The sequence below is a fragment of the Manacus vitellinus genome, unplaced genomic scaffold, assembly GCF_001715985.3.
Source record: "Manacus vitellinus isolate BGI_N305 unplaced genomic scaffold, ASM171598v3 scaffold_0_pilon, whole genome shotgun sequence".
NCBI lineage: Eukaryota > Metazoa > Chordata > Aves > Passeriformes > Pipridae > Manacus > Manacus vitellinus.
This window is the reverse complement of record NW_021938789.1, coordinates 57,526,577-57,547,400: the sequence shown is the minus strand read 5'-3', so window position 1 is coordinate 57,547,400 and position 20,824 is coordinate 57,526,577. Positions and strand designations below refer to the sequence as shown.

The window sequence follows — 20,824 nt, the reverse complement described above, 5'->3', positions numbered from 1 at the left end:
ATTTCTAAGATTGTGAAAATTCAGATTCCAAATCTGAAAAATGTTATGATTTACTCTGCTTACTTTTGGAAGAGTCCTTTCACATAATGATAATAAAGCTTGGTACTGTCTAATATTATTGATGGAGCTTAGATATAAAAAAGATAATTCTTTTTTCAGCCATAACCCAAAATTGTATTGAGTCAACAACAGCAGTGACAAATAGTAAAAAATCACAAGATATAAAATACTATCTAAATCCTATGTCTTCTATAATTCCATTAGAAAAAAATAAAGCTATAACGTGTGCAACAAGGCTGTTTTCTGTGAAAGTGTCTATGCCTTATGATCCTGTTATCTCATGGTTTTGATTTTACCCTATATTTAAATGAAAATAAATTCAGAAAAGGTAGTATTTAAAGTTTCCACGCTACATATGCTCTAGATTGGTATAAAACTGCACTCTTACTTTATTTAAACATTGCAGATAAGATGTGTCTTCTTTTATGACATACTGGTAGCTAAATTTTTACTTCAGTGATGCGTAGGTGTTTCTGAGGTGAGACAAATGCAAGCCTTGGCGGCAACGATGAGAGCAGGATTTGACATTTCTTGAAAACATGTTAAAGATAAATTGTGGGATTTAAGTTTTCCCTTCCCATTGCTGTTGGTGTCAATGGAGTTAACTCACAGTCAGCTGGTTAAACGAGGTTTTGGTTTTGGTTGGATATTTTGGTTGGATATTTATCTGAGATAAAAGGTTTCTACTCCTGCTATTGTTTGAGATGAGCAGCTCCAGGTGTGGGCTTAGATAGAAGTGGGGATATAATTCTTAGGTAGAATACTGTATTCCCATAGAGGAGGAGCAGTAAAGTTCTGGAGGTCAGCCGGGTCCAAACATCGTTGCTAAAACAATTAAATAAGACAATGTAAATATTAAGGGCCAAAATATCTTCCCTGCAAATAAACAAAATTGTATACCCTGACAAGGTATAAAAGCTTTTCTTAAGAGTAAGCCCTGAGGTTTTCATTTAATGGGATGTCTGATGTTAAATTGCTAAAACCTTGTAAGGAAAGTGGTCACTGAAAATGATGGGTTTATCCTTTTACTGCAGATGATTCTTATGCTCCAACATTGCCAGATTGTATTGATGGAGGAAAGTTGAGTTGTTTCATCTTCTCTTCTTCAGGTTGAATGGAATAGAAAAAAGTAATCATATGTCATTAGTAAACTCTCAATGAGTTCATGTATGTTTGTTTACATTTTAATACTTTCAAGGACATGTATAAACAAAATGCCTTAATTCTGCTTCCATTGTAGTCTGTTTGGTTTTGTCATTTTATGTTAACCAGGAGCAGAATTATGCCAATACAGCTTATTCTAATACTGTTCACACTAAAGCAAGGCTAATAACGATGGGGAAAACACCAATGTGTGGCTTTTCTGTTTAAGAAATAATATCAAGATTTTTTGGCTAATGATCAGAACTGCTGTAGTAATTGTAGCTCTACATTTCCTGTGCTGAAGGCTCAGTGGTCCTTCCCTCCTCTTGCTGCCCTCTCTCCCCCATTTTTCCCTTTTTCTTCAATAATTTCTCTGTATGCAAGAACTGGCCCCTGGAAGCCTTTTTGGAGACTTCCAAGAATTGCAGTGAAAGAGTTTTCTTGATACTTTGAGGAAAATGAGGAAAACTGGTTGTGCTGCAAAATTTTTCTACTGAACAATTCGAAATGTTTGAAGACTTGAGATGTTTCATTTTCGGTTTTCTTAAAAGCACGTCCTCCAAAGTGGCTCTGGGATAGGTATAGGATAAACTTACTTTGCAAGTGGGAAAACCAAAGAGAAATCCCAGCATACTGTAGCTGTGCTTGTTTGTGCAGGAAATTAAAGTGATCTCTATTTCACTCAGGTCAACTCTCAAGAGTGTACAGGAAAACTGATAATTTACTAAAGGATTTCCTTTTGGATTTCCAGTGGCATGTTTGGTTACCATAGCACTGCTGTTTTGACCTGATGAACACAGCTGCAAGGCTGGAGATTAAGTTTTAGGGGACTGGTTGTGGTCTGGTTTTTTGCTTTGTGTGTTTTGTTTTGCATGCTGAAGAACTGTGGTGAGGGCTGGTGCGTTGGTTAAACTGACTTATGTAGAAACACTGCTAGAAATGTGTTTATGGTGTTTAGGAAAGTATCCAAAGAGTAGTGTATCAAAACAATTGTGCTGCAAGTGTTGGAAAGGAAGAAAACTTCGTAGCCTTTACAAAGTTAAGTTACACCTTTATGGTGTTTAGTATTTCTTCATAAAAAGTTAGTTGCTGTGAACACAGCTCTCTGGAGCCTGGAAGCCTTCTTACCTCCAGGAAAGCAATAGTATTTCAGTTTGTAGGCTATTGCATTTATAACAAATGAGTTTTGAGCACAAATTACTACGTTATTCACTGACATTCTTTACTGTGTAGCTGCGAAACAGAGCTGAGAAGCAGATCTTAAAAGCAGCATGAAAATAGATTTTATTTCAATTAGGAAGTCCTTTTGATGTTTTGTAACTAACTTGCTTTGGACTGATTAGGATGAATGTTAACAGATTAATGTGTTAATTAGTACCTTCTCTTTTTGCCTTTTGGTACAGGAATCAGGAACTTAAAGACCTGGGAGAACTTGCTCCTCACTGGGACAACATGCGCAAAAGTGTAATTGCTCACTGTGATCAGATGTTGAGCATGTACCAGGACACTCTTGCGGAGCTTGGGAAGCACACAGGTAGGAATCGGTGATTTTATGAAAATAGCCTACTGGAATTATTTCCTGAATCACGCTGGATTTTGAGCAAACAAAGTTTTCTATCTGTTTACAGTGTGCCTTTCTGCCTCTTCCTGCTGGTGTGCCCTCCCCCTGCCCAGTTTATGAGATGTTCTCTAAGGAAATGGGCATATATGTTGTCAATTACTAAAAAGGCTTTGTTGGTGTTGCTGTTTTCTTGCTGGTGTCAGATTTCTAACACCAGTCTTCACACTCACCATCTCAAATACATGTTTTCGATGACCATTCTGCCATAATTGGTTGTTTATTCTGTACTTTGTTCTATACTCTCACCGTTAGATGTTTCCACTATGGCCTTGTGTGTAGAGATATGATATGCATAGATGTCAGAGATAAACACTGTGCAGCCTAGAATATTTCTGATAAAGAGATACATTACAGTTCTGAATATTGCTAAAAATAGAGGTTGAAATGATGACAGCATCTTGTGAAATATATAGGATATGTTTATGAAGGGTTTGCAGTATTTCCTTCATTACTTCCAGCTTTTCACATAGTTCAAACAAAATTGCTTTTTGTGTGTGCTGAGAAAGGGAGCAATCAGGTTTTAGTTCATTATACATTTAAAATACATAGAATAATTTCTTCATGTAGATAATTGGGTGTATTTGCTTTTATTATAATGAATCTGTTGAATTTAGTTGGTGAGACACAAATCTTTCTCTTTTGAAACAGGCATTAAAACTGTACTTTTATCCTTTAGCCATCATCTTTTAATGCAGGACTGAGCATGGTATTTCTCATTCCAGATTCCTCTGGGATAGTGTTCTTGGTCACAGGAAAAGAGAAATCTTGTTTTAGTGCATGAAAAAAATCCAGTCTCCAACTGAAATTAAGCATTTTGGAAGCAGTTGATCACCTGCTTAAATGTTTGTGGAGGAAAAAAAGCTCATCCGTTGCACTAAATGATGTATAATACTTTGCATTTTTTTTGCAAATGTTTAATTTCTTATGTTTATGGTTGTTTACCATTATCAGAATATTCCAATTCTGATTTTGGCAGACTACTGTCTGATCCAGTATGGCACTTCCTATGTTTGTTTTAACTAATATATATGTATGTGTTTTCAACAGTTTGCTAATTACATTTTGAAAGCACTCCATAAAGTATCATAAGCAAGCCAATAAATACGTATTATGAAGGAATCAATGTGATAATTATAACTTGTGGCAAAATACTGAAAGGACCTTTTGAGATTAAAAAAATAAACAATGTCGTCTATTAAACAGAAATCCTGCAAGACCTGCATTGTGCCAAGTGACTTTATAAAGCATTGGTAATGTTAAATGACCTGTCTTAACTGGGTCTTGAGAGAACTACAGTGGACCTGGGAACCTGAGATTATTGAGGAGGACAGGACTAGAACGTGTGAAAAAGAGTAGGGGCATTTATCTGAAAACGAAACAAAACGATAAATCAAAACAACCTAATAATTGTAGTGAAAATGAGAAATAATCAGGAGGTGTTATTCTGGGGGCCAACACTAAATCTCATTTCTTTTGACAACCCTTTTTCTCCCTCTTACTAATAATTAATAATGTGTAAAATACCTGTTTGTATTTGGAAACCCCCGATTTTGCATCTCATGTGAAAAGTCACCTGAACATTTCAGAACTTAATTTACTGTAATCAGTGGGACATGAACACATTCTAAATCCAAATAATAACCCAGTTCTTCTAATGAAAACAATATTTACTTTTAACCCTGAACTACAGTGTGTTTATTCTTATCAAATCACATTTATATTAAATGATAAATCCTCTGGGTAGTGATTGTTTTTTTAAAATTGTTCCGTACAGGTTAATTATAAAGTGGGAGGGGGGTTACAATTTATTCTGAATACTTATGTAGAACTAGGCTGAAACCTCAAATCTCCATTTTGGTCCTGTAGGCAATGTAGCATTTGGCTGCCCAAAAATAAAACAAAATCTAAACCAGCTTTTTTCATGTATTTCTGCTGTCTATTATTTGCCTTTAACCAGATTTTTTTTCTGCCTAGATCCTTTGCAACAAGTAATTGCAATTCTCTGTGTAAAAAAAGATTAATTTTCCTACATAAAGTTTTAAGAATTTTATCTCTACTGCCTTTTTTTTTTCAAAGGAACAAGGTGGATGTGGATAAAATTCATTGCTGTTCCAAGATGACTTGGTTTCTCTTCCATCCCATTCGTGACAGTTCTTCTCTATAAAGAGTACACATTATAAGTTTAAAAAACAAGGTTATAGTCTTTGATAAGAAAAGGAAGCCAGACATATATTTGACTTAATACTGTAGTTGCACAAATAGTTACGTTGAGAGAACATAGTAGAGACTGGATATTGCAGTACTCACTAAGTAGAAATTGCGAAGATTAGGGATGTGAGCACAACTTTAATTTAGACTTTTCAGGTCACATATTTCAACACATGCCAAAAAAGATTTTGCTTTTCAGTTCAATCTGTACAGGCATCTTACTTTGTCTTAGGCAGGAATGTGATACGTTATTGAAGTCCATTTCACAGTTCCTCTTCAGGTGGATGTCAGATGAAGGTTGTATCTGTATTCTGATATTTCCTAACTTTGAAGAGTTTAATCTTGCAGTAATAATGGCAAGAACTGTTTTAATAGAGGGAATGTAGTTATTTTAGTACTTAAATACAACTTTTTTTAGTACTTAAATACAACTTACCAAGTTACTTAAAAACAGACAAATTATACTGAAAGTTAGTGTGCTGGTTTAAAGGTAAACGGGCAAGGGAAATGAACCCAACTCAAAAGCAATTATAAGTCAGTATAACAATTTAATAAAAATAATACAATAAATACAATTACACAGACAAACAATTGTTTTTAACCCACAAAACCCAGCTGTATAACCCAGCACCCTGGGGCATGAACAGAGTGGTATTCATTGGGCCCCCCTCCCCATGATGAGCCCCACGTGGTCCCCCTGAGTCCAAAAGTAAAAGGAGAGGGAAAACCTGTTGGTGAGTTGCAATCCTTCTCTGGATCCCACAAGTGGTACAGAAATCCCAAAACCTCAAGATTATATATCCTCAGGTTCAGGCAGGAATGCCCAGTACCTCCCTCGGGGCAGGGAGTTCCACAATGGGTGTGAGGACAGGAGCATCCTCTTATCTCACAGGCCTCTTAATGCTCAGTTTATAGCCTGAGGAGCCAGGAGTGCTCTGGGCAGCTGCTGTAAATGGTCTATTGATAACAGTTTCTGGGAAATGGCATGGAAGAGTATAGAATACACAGTTTTGGGTTACACCCACACAGCGATGAACTGGTCCCAGCTGTTCTAACTAGGACAGTCAGTTTTATGGTATGGATGGTATTGGCAAATTCATGGATCTCATACTTGAGCAAATGTAATAATTGATAGCAGGTGAGTGGTTCTTATACCACAGGTTTCTGGCACTGGATGGAAAGGATTCCTTGCTTCACAGGTCTTCCCTGAAAAGAGGAGTAACAAGACTCAGTGATGCTGCATGTGTTCTGCTCCTGCTCAGGACAGAAGTGTACTCCTGAGAGCAGGCTCTCCTATTCTCCCTCCTACTGTTCTCTTACCTGTCCATTTAAATCTGCTGTCATCATATTCTCCTCTTAGTCAGTCAGCGTTTCCTTGTCTCAGGTCTCAGTTATCGTTCCTTAAGCTTTCATCTTGGTCTCAGCTGAATTCTCACAAATAATCTGCACCCCTTCTGCTTTCTTTTCTAATTACTTACAGTCTCCTTGCCTGCACTACTCTCATTTCTTTCCTGATAGTTTCAGCTCCCTTCCCTACCCCCCTAATTGTCTTTCTGTGCTTTCCAGATGCAGGTTTCCCACTGCATCATCACCACCTCCTGGTTTCACTCTGCATCCCCAGCTTTCCTGTCTGATCTGAAGCTTTGACTCCTGTCAGTTGCTTTTCTTTCTACCTTTGCTCTTCATCTGTGTTAAATTATTAATTTAAATTACTAAGGTTAGGGAAGAGCCTAAGCATTCTTGATTGGTCTGGAGCATCACTGGTGCTCTCTGGCAGTGTGATTTGCGTGGGGAGGCTCAATGCTTAGTCCTCTTGGAATGTGGCACTTTCAACAGATAAACCCTAGCAAATCTTGATTGAGCAAGTCCAAAAGAAGAATTTCAAATATTTCTTTTACCTTTTTTGTTTGTTTCTGTCTTTCAAGAAACAGTTGAACCTTGACAAAAATTATTTAAAAATTCTGGCTGCATCAGAGGAATTTTAGTTCTGATGATTAATAGTCGACAAAATGATAGGATGCTGAAAAGATGGTCTGAATAAATGTTGCACTACCTGAGTGAGAAGACAAGACCACCTCTCTTTCTTAATCCACGCCCTTTTATTTTATATATATTCTGCATCAAATATCTCCAAGCGAATTTCATTTTCATACTGTCAGACTTTTAATTATATTCCTTTATACCACCATAGAGTTACTCATAGTCTCATACTTTTGAAATATGCAGCCAGATTTTTTTTTTCTTATGATTCTGGCTTTTTAGAAAGAAAACTAATTTACAGCTTTCCTTAAGATAGTTCGTGTTTCTTTATTTGAGCTTTCTAGGAAGAGTGCATAACCTAGTCAATATAATACTTCTGTTTGAAGAAAAAAAATGTTACTTGGCAAAGATGTGATGCCATTATAGCTCAGCACCCTTGTGTTTTCAGCACAGAATAAACATAATGCACGTTAACTGTGACATTGTTCCAGCAGACTGCAGACTGATTTCAGACAGCAGGAAAAAATATCTGTCACCTAGAATAAAAAATTAGATTGTTCTGTGAATTAAAAGCTGGTTTGCTGCTTCCAGTATGGATACATGCTGAGACTCAGTTAGTGAACCATTCATCTCCTGATATACAATTACACATTAAAAGGAAATTAAAGAAGACTCTTCACATACAAATATTGTCCTCGCATTAAAAAGAAGACAAAACATCTATGTATTTAAGGTAATGATTCTTTAAACTTTTGGTTTTTTCAGGTTCTTCCTTCAAATCCAGCTGTAGCAAAGGAGAAAAAACACTAGAATTCATCCCAATAAATCTTCATCTGCAAAGAATGCATGTGCATAGTCCTCGATTGAAAGGTAAAGTATACTCTGCAGAGAAATTCTCCAAGTATGACAAAGTGTGCTTTGAAATACAGTTAAATTTGCAACTGAGAGGTATGGCTTCCATTTTAGCCCTTTTCAGGATGTAAATATCTTTATATATCCAGTTTCAATGGTGAGCATTAGATGGACATGATTTCAGGTGAAACTTAAAACCACAGCAGAACTGAAAGGTGTGTTGTCTAGAGAGTTGAATCTCAGCCATTTTGAATTTTTACCTTAGTGGTAGAATACTGGCAACAGTCTTGTTAAACTCTGTAAGTGGGACATAAAGATGCTACAGATAAAAGGCATGGAAAGTAATAGTATTAAATTAATTTTTTTGAGATAAATTTGTGTGCAATTTAGACTTACATGGAAGAATGCTGAGGAGAAAAGAATATCACAAGAAATACAGTGACTTTTAAAGAAAATTCTGAGATTCATTTCGTGTTGCATGCGTTTTGCCAGTCAGTGAAGATTGGTACAGTATTAGCTTGTTTGTAAGATTCTTGGAGTATGGCTTGATACAGAAGTTTTCTTGTATAATTAGATTGTTGCTTGTGGTTTGTGTTTGTTTGGTGACTTTGTTTTTTAAATAAAATCAAAATCAAACTTCCAAATTCATTATTTTAAAGTCTCTGCTGCTGTACAGTTTTTCCACTTTGTCTAATGGGCTCTATAAAGTTGTGGTTATTTCCTGCTGAGTTTTTTTTTTTTCTTTTTCTAGTTTAGTTGTTTTAGTTTGTGGGGTTTTTTTTTGTGTGTGTGCATCTATGTGGAACCTGTTGGGTTTCCTGAAGGGTTTAATTTCATTCTCTTATGCCTGTGCGTCTGCTTCTAAAACCAAAGCTTTCAGTTTTGACTGCTGTTTGCAGAATTTCTGGAGCAACTGAGTATGTACTCAGTTGAGGTCCACAACTGAGGGCCACAGTAGGTAAATCATAAGGTAGGTAGGTAAATCATAAGGTCAAGGAAGTGACCAGCTTGCCCATCTTCCCCATTCCACTACAAATTCTGAAACCTGCACCAAGCCATACTGCTGCTGAGATTGACCAGAAACCCTGAGACTGAGCTGAAATTTAGGGATCAGGTCTGAAGTTAAAGCTGTGCAAGGAATTTCTCTGCCTCATCTTCTGAAGCCACAAGTTTTGGATCCTGACTGCAGATCTTGCAAAACTAAGGAGTGGTTAACTAAATTCCTTTTAAGTTCTTTTCTAAAAGTAAATTCTGGGGATGTTGTGCTCATTTTGTTCCCGTGACACTTCAAGGAAATAACTAAATTCAGAATGTATGTTCACTGAAATGTATTGGTAACCTATGCATGGTTAAAAATATTCTGTTGTAGCAGTGCAGAACTAATACTGTCATGATTCATCCTGACACACTGCACAATGTTCAGTAAGATTCACATCCTACTCGGGCATCAGCTTAATTTTTCATTGTGATCCATAATGTCAGTGTGATGTAAAAGCCAGTCATAACTCTCTTGTTTTAAGATGGCTTTTTTTCCCCCCTCTCCAGTTTACCACCAGAGACAGTGATAGAGCACAGTACAACACTTTTTCCTTCTAGACATTTCTGGGATGTACTCACCAGGCTAGGTGATGTGAGTTGCATTAAGGACAGTATTACTTCCAAACTTAATGTATCCTATTTCTTATACAGTGTTACCCTGTGCCACAAAAGCATTTGCTCGGTGTTAAGTGAAAACATCCCTACTGATGTTACTACCAATACTGCAAACTTCTAATACCTCCTGGAAAGGGGAATAATTTTCTGTAATGTCGTCTGTGATTCTTTTTAATAGATAATTTCATTGCTGCTGCTTGCATATAATTTTTAGCAGCATCCTTTACAGATAAAAGATTATACTGATACATACATGTGGCCAAATCATAGCACAGTGAATAATTTGTTGACAAATTGAGATCTGTTAAATTTGCTGTCACTGTACAAACACGGAAATTACACTCTGTAAGGTTTTTGCCTTATTAATACACTTTACATCTAAGCAGATTGTAAAAGAGTAGGTGCAAACAGTGATTATAGCAGTATTATACTGTGTGAGGCTGGTGTTCATCCACTTGCAAGTTGGAACATAGGGACTTCCAATTATCTGTTAGATACTGTATTTGTTCAATATTTTGAACAAATTGTTATTTCTTTTACTAAACAGCAGTGCCTCCAAACATTTTAACAAGATGGGCATTTATAGTGACATAATGTGACAGCACAGATTTTAATTTAATTTAATGTTTTGAAGTTAATTAGTTAACTCAAAAGCATTTTTCGGTTTGTAATGGTGACCAGAACCTTAATACTATGTCTTTTCAAGAAAACCTCTCTGGGAACAGGACACTGTATGGTTATTTGCTAAATAAAAAAATGTGGAAAGAAATATGACACTTAATCACTCATAACTTTTACAGTGCTTGAGTTTTGTTTTTTATGAATTTTCTCTTTTCTCCTCCAAAATCACTTTGCTTGGGGCACATGGTTAATCCATAATCTAAAAGGGTACAGAAAGAGATAAGTTAGAATTGTCTTCTAAATCTGGAACTTTGTTTAAATTATGAAACTCTCCCTTTGTTATTTAACTAATGTTCACTGTGTCTTGTGTTAGATATGTACAGTTTGAACAGTTTTCAGCAATTGCCCATCAATCTGGAGTAGGCAGCACTTTGACATCAAGTTGGTCTTTCTCATCTTATGCTTTGCTTGGCATATATCAAAAGGTACCTGGAATATAACCAAGAGACTGACAGGAGAGGAAGGAGAATAAAAAAACAAAGCATGTAAACATTGACAGAGGTGGCCATTCTACAGGCTGATGGACCATAAAACTCTAATTAACTCTTACACTGTCAGATGTCTTAATGTTGGCAGTGCAAGATGGGTTTTAATCCCATCTATCGTGTTTATGCACATCGATACATGATATTTTTTTGTTTGACACGTTTAATAACAGGTTGACTTTTAATGAACTTTGATTTGGGTTGTTATTGGGTACTGACATGAAATAGAAAACACCTGTCTGTTTAAACTTCCAGTAGGAACAACTTTGAGAAAAATACAATTTCCTTAAGGGATAACTGTATCCCTATCCATTTGATAAACACCACATTTTGCACTGTTCATCATACTGCAGGAGTTAAATTTATACATCGGCATAGCTTTGCTTCTGTCCCTGTTTATACGTTGTGTACTTGTTTCAAATAAATTTGGTGAAGTGAAATGATTTTTATTTTGCATCTTGCCACTGTGAGACACTCACTGCCTCCAGTGAAGGCAAGCAGGTTTGCTTCAAATTCGAAGATGGGGCTGTTCTTGACAATATGATACCACTCATATGGCTCTCTGCAGCATTTTAAGCTCTGTCTTCAGTGCAGAGACGTGTCAGCAGTGGTTGCTCTTGCAGTGGGTGACGGCTCTGAGTTACTGGAGCACTTCTGTACCAGTGCACTGATGCTGACACTGCATGTCCTTCAGAAGGAGCTCCACTGATGTGTAAGTGGAGCACATCACAAGGCATTCCTCCCAAGCCTTGCAGCACTCTCCAGTGTACTGTGCTCTTGAAAGTGGCAGAGAAATTGCCCTGTGCCCGTCACCAGAGCTGTAGACGTTTTCTCCTCCTTTGCCATCCTCACTCTCCTGTGCTCACTTACATGAGGTGGGTGCTCAGCTGCACTGCGTGTTTATGTCTCAAACAGCTGCTCTGAGAAGTGGCCACAGGATGAATGAAAGGGGGGTAAATCCCCCCTCCAAAGTAATTATCAGCAGGGTCACTGTTTATTTTTAAAACAGAGCCAGAACCAGGCTTTAGTCTTTTAAATGTTTTCCTGTAATTTCATCAGTTGCTTGTAAACATATTCAGAACCCATTATTCAGTTAACCTGATGAGTTCATCTCTTATTTTGGTTTCGAGCAACTATTGTTTTAAGCAGGAGAACACTTATTGTCAAGTACTGATGGAGCTCTAATAGTCCAAGATTATGTATTATGGATAAATCTCTATTAAGACCCGAAAGAATGGGCTATTTAAGAATCTTGAAGCTCACCTTAGGCTAATGAAATTATGTCACTTCTCCTTTTAAGTGGAAATTGAAGAGTTACCAATTCATTAGAGTTCAAATCAATTTGAGCAAATATCTTCTGAGAGTCAGCTCTGGAAGTAAAGCATAGTTCATTAAGTGAATCATTTGTACAGTGTTCTTGCTTCTAGGGATATTTATCATCAGAATGCAAGAAAAGTTCTATTTTAGGGGAGGACTAGATTTTAATTTACATGGCAAGCTTCCTTGATGAATAAAGCAGTTCATAAAAAACATCCTTTAATAGTTCCCTTAGAAATACATTTTAAGAATGAGGCATTCCAAACTGCATTTTTATAATTGCAGTAAGCTTGGGTACAAAACAGGTACTGCTTAGTTCAGATGTAAATTTAAACTTTGAAGAAATAATTATTGTGGTTTGGGATGTAATTAAATCTTCATCTCTGCCCTGATAATCAATCACAGGCTCCTTTTAAAAAGATATTTCATCTCTAGTTCCATAAGCATATATCCACACAAAAAGTGCATCCTGTATGTCATAAGACATCAGGTATATACAGAGAGCAGCAACACTTTGTTGTCTCAGCAAGAATTTCAGTAGTGTGGTTTTATTTCCTATTCTGGTAGCTTTTCAGCTGAAAACAACTGACTTTGTGTTCATAAATACTTATAAAAAGTAAGTTGTTGTCATAAAGCAGGGCTTTTCGATTTAGCATTAAACGGCATTATATCTGAAAGTCCATTAACATTAAATCCAAACAAATCCAAACTAGAAAAGAAGTAGAGATTTTTACTAGTCTGATTGACTTCTCTGAGAATGCAGTGAATTCATTGTCACTTGAAGTCTTTAAATCAAGATTAGATGCCTTAAAAAAGAGATGCCTTCACTCAACCACGAGACATAAGCTTGATGCATAAGCTTGATGCAGGAATCATTAGCTGTAAATCTGTAGTTTCTATTATTCAGAGAGTCAGACTATTCCCTTTTAATGGTCTCTTTTGATTCTAAAATGCTTGAATCTGTGCATCTCAACATGACTACAAGTTAAATAATGAAAGGGGTAATAAAGGGAAATACACAAAGGGCCAATTTACTTGGCAGCTTTGTAAACTGCAGAGCTAGAATATTGTTCTACACTGCAGCATATAATTTAGATGTAGCCATAAATCAGGTGAACTTTCTAGGGTGTGCAGGTGGCTACATGGAAAGACTGATTAGCTCTTGGGCCTCCTTGAGACATGGATTATCAATTATTCCTTGGAAATAACGTAGACTTGCTGTCCTCATGTTTTGTAGAGTAGATGTCATAGTGTTGTCATGCCTTGGGGACAGGCACATTCAAATCTCTGTGTTTGTCTGCTCCCATTCCAGATGCTTTGTATGATGTCATCACCGTGGGAGCCCCAGCAGCGCATTTCCAAGGATTTAAGAATGGTGGTCTCCGGAAACTGCTGAGTAAATTTGAGGCAGAAAGAAGAAAGTAAGTGCTCTTTCAAGTAGCTAGGAAAATATCGTTAAAGTTGCATTAAAATGTTATGAGCTCACTGAATAACAAAACAGTTTACCCTCCTGAATGCATGGAAGCTTAAAATCTAGTAGGATTGGACATTGCATTCATCAAATATTTCCTTTATCTTTCCTGCTTTGTTAGACTACAAAATTGAAGCACAGCCTTCTTTTAGAGTTAAGACTTTTTTTGAATAAAGGAAATTACCTCAAGCTGCATCACGGGAGGTTGAGGTTGGACATCAGGAAGAATTTCCTTATGGAAAGGGTTATCATGCATTGGAACGGGCCTCTCAGGGAAGTGGTGGAGTCAACGTCCCTGTAAGTGTTTACGAAACAGCAGCAGTTGGTGATGTGGTGGTGTTCAGTCGAAGGTTGGACTCGATGAACTTGGAGGTCTTTTCCAATCTTAATGATTCTATGATGCAAAATTTTGAATTTTTTTTTTCACATATTTCAGAAAGCTTGAGGTATATCAGTGCTTGAAAACATGCTGTTCAAAATGAGGTATGTCTTTGGCAATTCTTGTGCTAAGAGGAACATAGCTATAGACAATTTTTCAATACAGAAACAGTAGCTTAAAGTAGTATCTCTACTTCTGACAGCCCTGGGCATATGCTAAGAAAAAACATTTTTAGTGCAGCTCTGAAATAAGTAAGAAACTCTTCTTATTCGTCAGAAAGCCAAAATAAGACTAAGCAAAAATAAAGTTTTCATTTCATTGCTGTACTCAAATGCTTTGTTAACTGCTGAACACGTACAAAAGTGTTAGTTGCATATTTTGCTAACTAAGAATTGGATGTGTTTGTGTTTGTTGCTATGGCTGTTAAGATTTTCAAGCAGCCACAGCTGTCACTGGCAGCACCCGTAGTTGTGACTGCTCAGTTCTTCAGCTAACAGTGCCAACCCCATGCAATCAGTGTCACAGCATTTGAAAGAGAATGCAGCAAGGACTCTGATTTAAATCATCATGGTGCTCCATAGAAGATGAATTCTATTGTATTCAATGCTCAAAAAGTTTCATAGGTACAATACCATAAAGAATTAAAAGGGAAATTATAAAAATCTAATGTTGACTTCTAGGTTGAATAGCAGTTGGCATCAATACTAAAAACAAACAAAACCAGCAGACATATTTACTTTAAAGCTGTACTATTGGGTTGTTTTGGGGAGTTTTCCACTACATAACATAAAACTCCTGTTAAATCTTCTAAAATCTTTCATTTCCCTGACCACCTCTGATATCAAACCTTGCCAATGAAACATGAATATTATTGATCACATAAGACACTTCATTGAACATTGTGTTAATACACTGCTATCAGCAGACTGGTATAGGCAACCTTATCCCCATCCCATGGAGGCCTATGAAGTACATGTTTTCTAATGAGGAAAATATCTAAAATAATTTCTTAAAGCATCTCCTTCTTTACTATCTTATTAATGTAGTTACTGTGGTGTTTAGTGAGGTTTTATTATATTAATTAAGAAGAAATTGGAGGCATAAGTGATATAAAGAACTTTACAGTTCCAGTCCTCACAGTTTTCAGCTTTCAGAAAATGAATTGTTTCTCACTTGCTGAGTTCTGCAGCATGTCCATGTTGGCAGATATCCTCCCAAAAATGGAGGATAGCTGTGAGGTAAAATATTCTCTGTGATTGCTCTTCATTGGAGAAAAAAGGGAAAATGCCATATAGGGAAGAGAACTAGTCTTTCTTGAGTTCTTCCTGGGAGAACACAAATTGCAGTATCTGATAGGATTGACTAGACAGTGCCCTTGTTTCTTAGTTGCCTATAACAGGGGAGAGGAGATGATGGGCGAGCTCCTGTGCAGTGTCAGAACACAAGGATGGCAAAGGATACTTGGTGCAGCACAGCCTCTTCTCATTTTCATTTGCTCTTATTTCACTGAATCGACCATGTAGACATCTAAGTTGATAAAGGACTGTGTTTGGGAGCACTGGGTAAAGTTTTGTGTACCTTTTATCAAGGCATTTCATACCTATTTCAAGTGCTTACACATCACCTTGTATTTGCCATGCTGCTTAGATTTTTCTGCATCCATCAGAAACACCTGTATTTTGGTGATTTTCAAGGATAGGATACCAGACCTTTTCTCTGACAGTGCAACTTTGCATTTCTGTGTTACCCTAGAAGGGCAGAAGTCTGTCTTCAGGATGATATAATTAGGATAACTATGTTACTATCCTGTCAGACTCTTCCTTAAAAAAAAAAGCCTGAGTCAGCCTAACAAACTTGAGCACTGAAAATGCACTGCAAAAGGACTGCAACTTTCAGCTAATCACTTGCCAGACCTGACCAACTGGTCACTTAGCGTATGAATTCCCACAAAATAGAAAGGAGGACGACTCCAAAATTCATCTTTCCTACTACCTTTGAGGACAACTCAGAGAAAACTCTACGGGTTTGGTTTTTTCCCCTCAGCTAGAACTTGTGTGAGTTGAAAAACAGAAGCAAGCAAGCTCTCAGTGTGATCTCACTTATTTGAATATTCAGGAGTGGGTCTACATTAAATAAATACATAAAAGTACTATTCTCATTCTTACCATGGAGAAATTTGTTTCACTGTGGCAACAACGACGTTATTTTGCATATGCCTTTTTGTTTAGCTGCATGGGAATGCTTTGGGGACACACAGCATTTCCAGGGGCAGATTTTGCAATTTAAACTTTTTGTTTTACAACGGGGGCAACTTTTCTGAAGATTTCGTTGAAGGAAGACGTGACATCTTGAAATATCAGTCAGAATATAGAATGAACAGAAAAAAAAATGCAGATTAAGCAGCCATTTTCTCTAGGCTAATTGAACTGAAAACCTAGAGGAAGATGTGGGAAGAGATTAGTTCTCAAGCTGATCCTGGTAGCTTTCAAAGACATGACAAAATACCTTGCATGTCTTTGACCTTTAGTCTGGTTATTAGAGCAGTTTACTGAAATATTCAACAGTGTGGGCATATCACAGAATAGTCCTTGCTCAAACCTAGACTTGTGGAATTACGGACAAGAGGAACTGTTATCTGGTAGCATTTGCAATTGCTGAATCAAAACAAGACTGAGACATGTTTTATAAAAGTTTATCAAACAGAATAATGTGGAAAATGTGCATCTGAAGGTAGTTCTGGCATGTTTTCTATTATGCAGAATACACATTTTTGTGCAGACAGAGAGGAAGGCGTTGTATAAGAATATCTATAAAAAGGGCTATATTTTTGCAATTCTTCACTCATTTGTTACCATCAAGCAGCTCATATTAAAAGAAAAAAAAAGGAAGGCAGATTTCTAAAAAATATGACCTGAAAGAAGAGCAAGAAAAGCTTTTCTTACAGGTGAAAAATATGATACTCTATGGTATGTGATCTGAAGCCCATTCTATTGCTTTATAACCCATTCACATACTAGTTTTTATCTGTAAAAAAGATACAGATAAAAGGCTCTTCCACTAGAAACATCAGTCATGTCTATAAGGCATGACTAGTATATCTGTCCCTTTAGTAGCTAGTAGTGAACTTCATAAGACCAGTAAAAACAAGTGATGCTTTTAAAAAATTTTGTTTAGATATGATAGCACTTCAAATAATTAAAATGTGATGATTAAGGTATGGCAAATCATTGCAGAATATTAATTACATGTTTAGGATATACGTTTATTTAGAATCTTTTTTTTTGTGCTGTATTGGATTGTTCTTTTTATTTTTTCCTTTGCTATTTCTAGCTGAAAGAGAAAGTGAGACAGTTGTTCAGATGCAGTCTTTCTTTTGGCCTGCTAGTAAAGATTATTTCTCCTTCCAGCAAATGGAAGAGATTGTCCTCTCATCAGTCTAGATGGCACAGCAAATTATTATTTTTAGAGCTCAGTTGTGCAGGAACATTTAAGGCAGACATTCTGTAAGTTATCCCCATGTAATGCCTCACTGCTTGAAGTGTTCATAAATCACTTTCAAGATACACAAAGGGCTTTTTTTCTTATTTAAAATCTAATTCAACCATCTTTCTTTTAATCAAAACACATAGACTTAGGATTGCAAGTTTTTTAATGCTCCAGTTCTAACCATCAAGAAAATCAGAAGTGTCCCACAAGCTGTATTAGGTTCTGTGATTCACTGTGGTTTTATACATAATTTCTAGCAAGCTGTTTGAAAGTTATCCTGTTTTAAATTAGCACAAGCTTAAAAGCAGAACAGTACTGTTGATTTTTTTTTTTAAAGCTATAATAATTTAATTTGGTTTTGAACTGTCTGAAAGCATCCTTACTGTTTGATGAGGCCTAGATTGTTGGTCAAGATGTAAGGTGTGCTCCTTCACTAACATACCTGTTACCAGAGATTTTATTAATGCTGCAGTCTCCTCAGTTCCTAATACCCGAATTTTATAACCTTCGACCCATTTCCATTCTCTGAAGTTTCACAGAAAATCCCAGAATAATAATGATCCGTGTTTGAACTAATTGTTCTAATCTCTACTGTCGAAGGAAAACCAAAAAGTGTGTAGCACTTTTCACAGAGATGTTATTCTTTGCACACTTTCTCACACACATGTACACATCCAGAAAGGGGAAAGACAGATTAGACTTACATGGAGATGAACACTTTTTCACTGACCATAAAATCAGTGTATTAAGGTTGTGTGAAAGTTTAGATGAGAAACTGCTGAAGTTTGTGCTATTCATGGAGATATAAAATTCTCATCACAGTATTTTCCAGTTGCTGGACGCTCTGGACAGAATTGCCTGAAGCATTTCCTTAAGAGGGCATAAAAGAAAGGAGACTGGGGCTGTGAAAGAAGGGAAGGACTTGTGGGAGCTCTGCCTGCCAAGGCTAGGATCGCAAGTTTTGGAGAACAAGAAACTTCCATCTATGTGGACTCCAGTAGGGGTAGGAAGAGACTGGAATCCATGTCTTTGCTATTTTTTTCTTGTAATCTCTCTTCAGCAGGCTGCCAGGAGGCGGCTCCACTGAAAGGCACCATTTAGCTTCAGGCTTGTGGTGGGGCATGATAACTTTTTTCCTTCTGATAAGAATCATGCTCACTTACCCAGAAAAAGATTCTCCCCTACATTAAAGGTTGCTTGCACCTTTCCACCAATGTAAAGATAGTCTAAAATTAATTTGAAGATCTGTGGAAGGCTTTCCCTAGGCATTCAGCCTTTCTGGAGTGAGTCTTCTTAGAAAGATTCAGTGCGAGATTCACCTGTGCTGCTATGGCATCTGTCCTACTTAAGTCTCTCAAGGACTGGAGGCAATCTTGGCCTTTCTTTTCACTGAAACTCATGTCCCATTACCAGCAGAAGGCATTGATATAGAGTTACTCCACAGATCAGTTAGGAATGAAGAGGACATAGAAGAACAGCAGGGAAAAGTCTTATGTGTCCAGCTTTAGCCATTGCCTTGAGATAAGGATTTGTAGAGATTTGAACATCATAGGCAGAACTAATAATATGATTTCATTTTCTTTGGTATTCAAAATTAGAATTTCCAAGTTTGCAAGGGAATCTTAAGGAAATAAAAAAAAAAATTAATTTAAACTTCTGGTTTCTCTCAGGCCTGTTTTCATAACCTCGACGCTGATCATATGGTTCAGTTTTATTTACTGAGACAGTGAATCGTTCAGAGTTTTTTTATGTAGCAATTTATTTTTGATCATAACTTCCCAGTTTGGACAGAATACATGCATTGCATAAGTAAGCCATTGAATTGGTATCTTCAGTAATGTATATAAACTCAAAGTTATCTGGGATTAGAGGTACTTGGTGTCTATGTTTTAACTGTATTCTTGATGTGAACGTCTGGGGTTTTGACCGTGAAAAATGCGAGGTCAAATGTTCATTGTTGAAGGATTTTAACCCAGTCCCAGATGGTGGCAGTTTAACTCAGTCATGCAAATTACACCCTTACCAGCAGGAGTGGAGAAACTCCGAGTGTCATTAAAAATTAGACTTTTAGCATATTGCAGTATTTATTCTCAGGCAAAAACTTTTTTAATCTAGGACTAAAATTGCAGATGTAGCCAATGTAGTATTTATTCAAATTACATGACAATGTCCTTAAAGCAATTTTAAAACTGAAATGACCGCTGGCAGTGATGTGTTCACAGTCAGTGATGGTGCCAATATATGGAAATGATCAAGTATGACTTTATATGCTCAGTGAAAGCTTTGAAACTTAACCCAGAAGACATTATTTTAGAGTTTTTCAAAAGGTACATGTGCAATAATGTAATTTGCATATCAAAGGTAGATTTTCATAATGCTACCTGAGTTCCTGCACTGGACCTACCCATGTGGCCTTTACCCTAGTGCTAAAGTTTCATCTAGTTTGTGCCTTAGGACATCTGTGAAAAGTTTTATGTGCCAGTAAGTTCTATTGGCAGCTGCCTCTTCTAAGTAATAATACTTATATACCATAGCTGTATGTGTCAGCAAGCTCTAAAAGTAGTTACAGATGAGGAAACTTCACTGAATTATAAGTAGTAATGTCTTTCCATGAACAGTAAGGCCTCCGAAAATCTCAGACTAGTTTTAGATTCAACAGTGTTGGGACACAACAATTAGAAACTGCAAATACTCCCAAACATGTTGTTTCTGACAAAGAATTACACACTTTCTTGGAGGGAGAGAGGAATTTGCTCTGAAATTATGAAAGAAACTAAATATTTGAAGTTGTCTTATGATTTCTGGGGTTCAGGAAGTGTTAAAGTCAGCCAAATAATGAAGTCTGATAATACACTTAATTCTGAAGAAAGAGTCATTCTCTCTTCACTGTTTTCTTTATTTAAAACCTATGATTTACTTTATTACAAGGAGAACTACCCACAGATTTAGTATTGCTCTTCCCTCTGTCTTACAGCATTGCCTGTAGCTTTTCTGCTGCAATATTCAGCAAAGCTTAGAGCTGTGGGAGATCAGTGGAAATGATCAGGGAATTAAAGGCTGAGGGAAATCCCAGAAGGTAGTATGTGCATGGCGAGCTTGATAACAGCATTAGCCAGATTCAGCCTGCAAAAAGGCTGTTTGATAAAGGGAGGGAGAAGCCTGAAGGGGAATTAGAGAAGTGTCAACACTTTTAAGACTGTGTCTTCAATACAATTAACACAGACTATTACTCTTGTCCCTGCCTTGTCTACTGAGTCTGATAACTTGAGAACTGCCATGAATGTAGAGGTAGATCTGACTTTGGAAGTGTTACCACCTCAAAGGTAGAATTGTGACCATTTCCTCATTTTTTGGAGGGACAGAGTTGGGGTTTTTTTCCCAGTTCCTTAGGAAAGAGAGTTTATATGATTAATTTTGCTGAAATACTCAGAATTCCGACCGCTTCACTCAGCAGTATAGTAACTTATGTAGGGAACTGTGAGTTGGAG

At 36.9% G+C, this 20,824-nt stretch overlaps 1 protein-coding gene across 2 annotated transcripts in view; it reads left to right on the top strand.

The window, feature by feature from the left end:
- The window catches only part of INPP4B (inositol polyphosphate-4-phosphatase type II B), a 268,967-nt gene that overhangs the window by 173,980 nt on the left and 74,163 nt on the right, over positions 1-20,824 (top strand). For both annotated transcript variants that reach the window (XM_018074089.2, XM_018074095.2), the window contains 3 exons: positions 2,607-2,737; positions 7,778-7,882; positions 13,313-13,421. In XM_018074089.2, the coding sequence (XP_017929578.1) occupies positions 2,607-2,737; positions 7,778-7,882; positions 13,313-13,421 (345 nt within the window). The remainder of the gene's footprint in view (positions 1-2,606; positions 2,738-7,777; positions 7,883-13,312; positions 13,422-20,824) is intronic.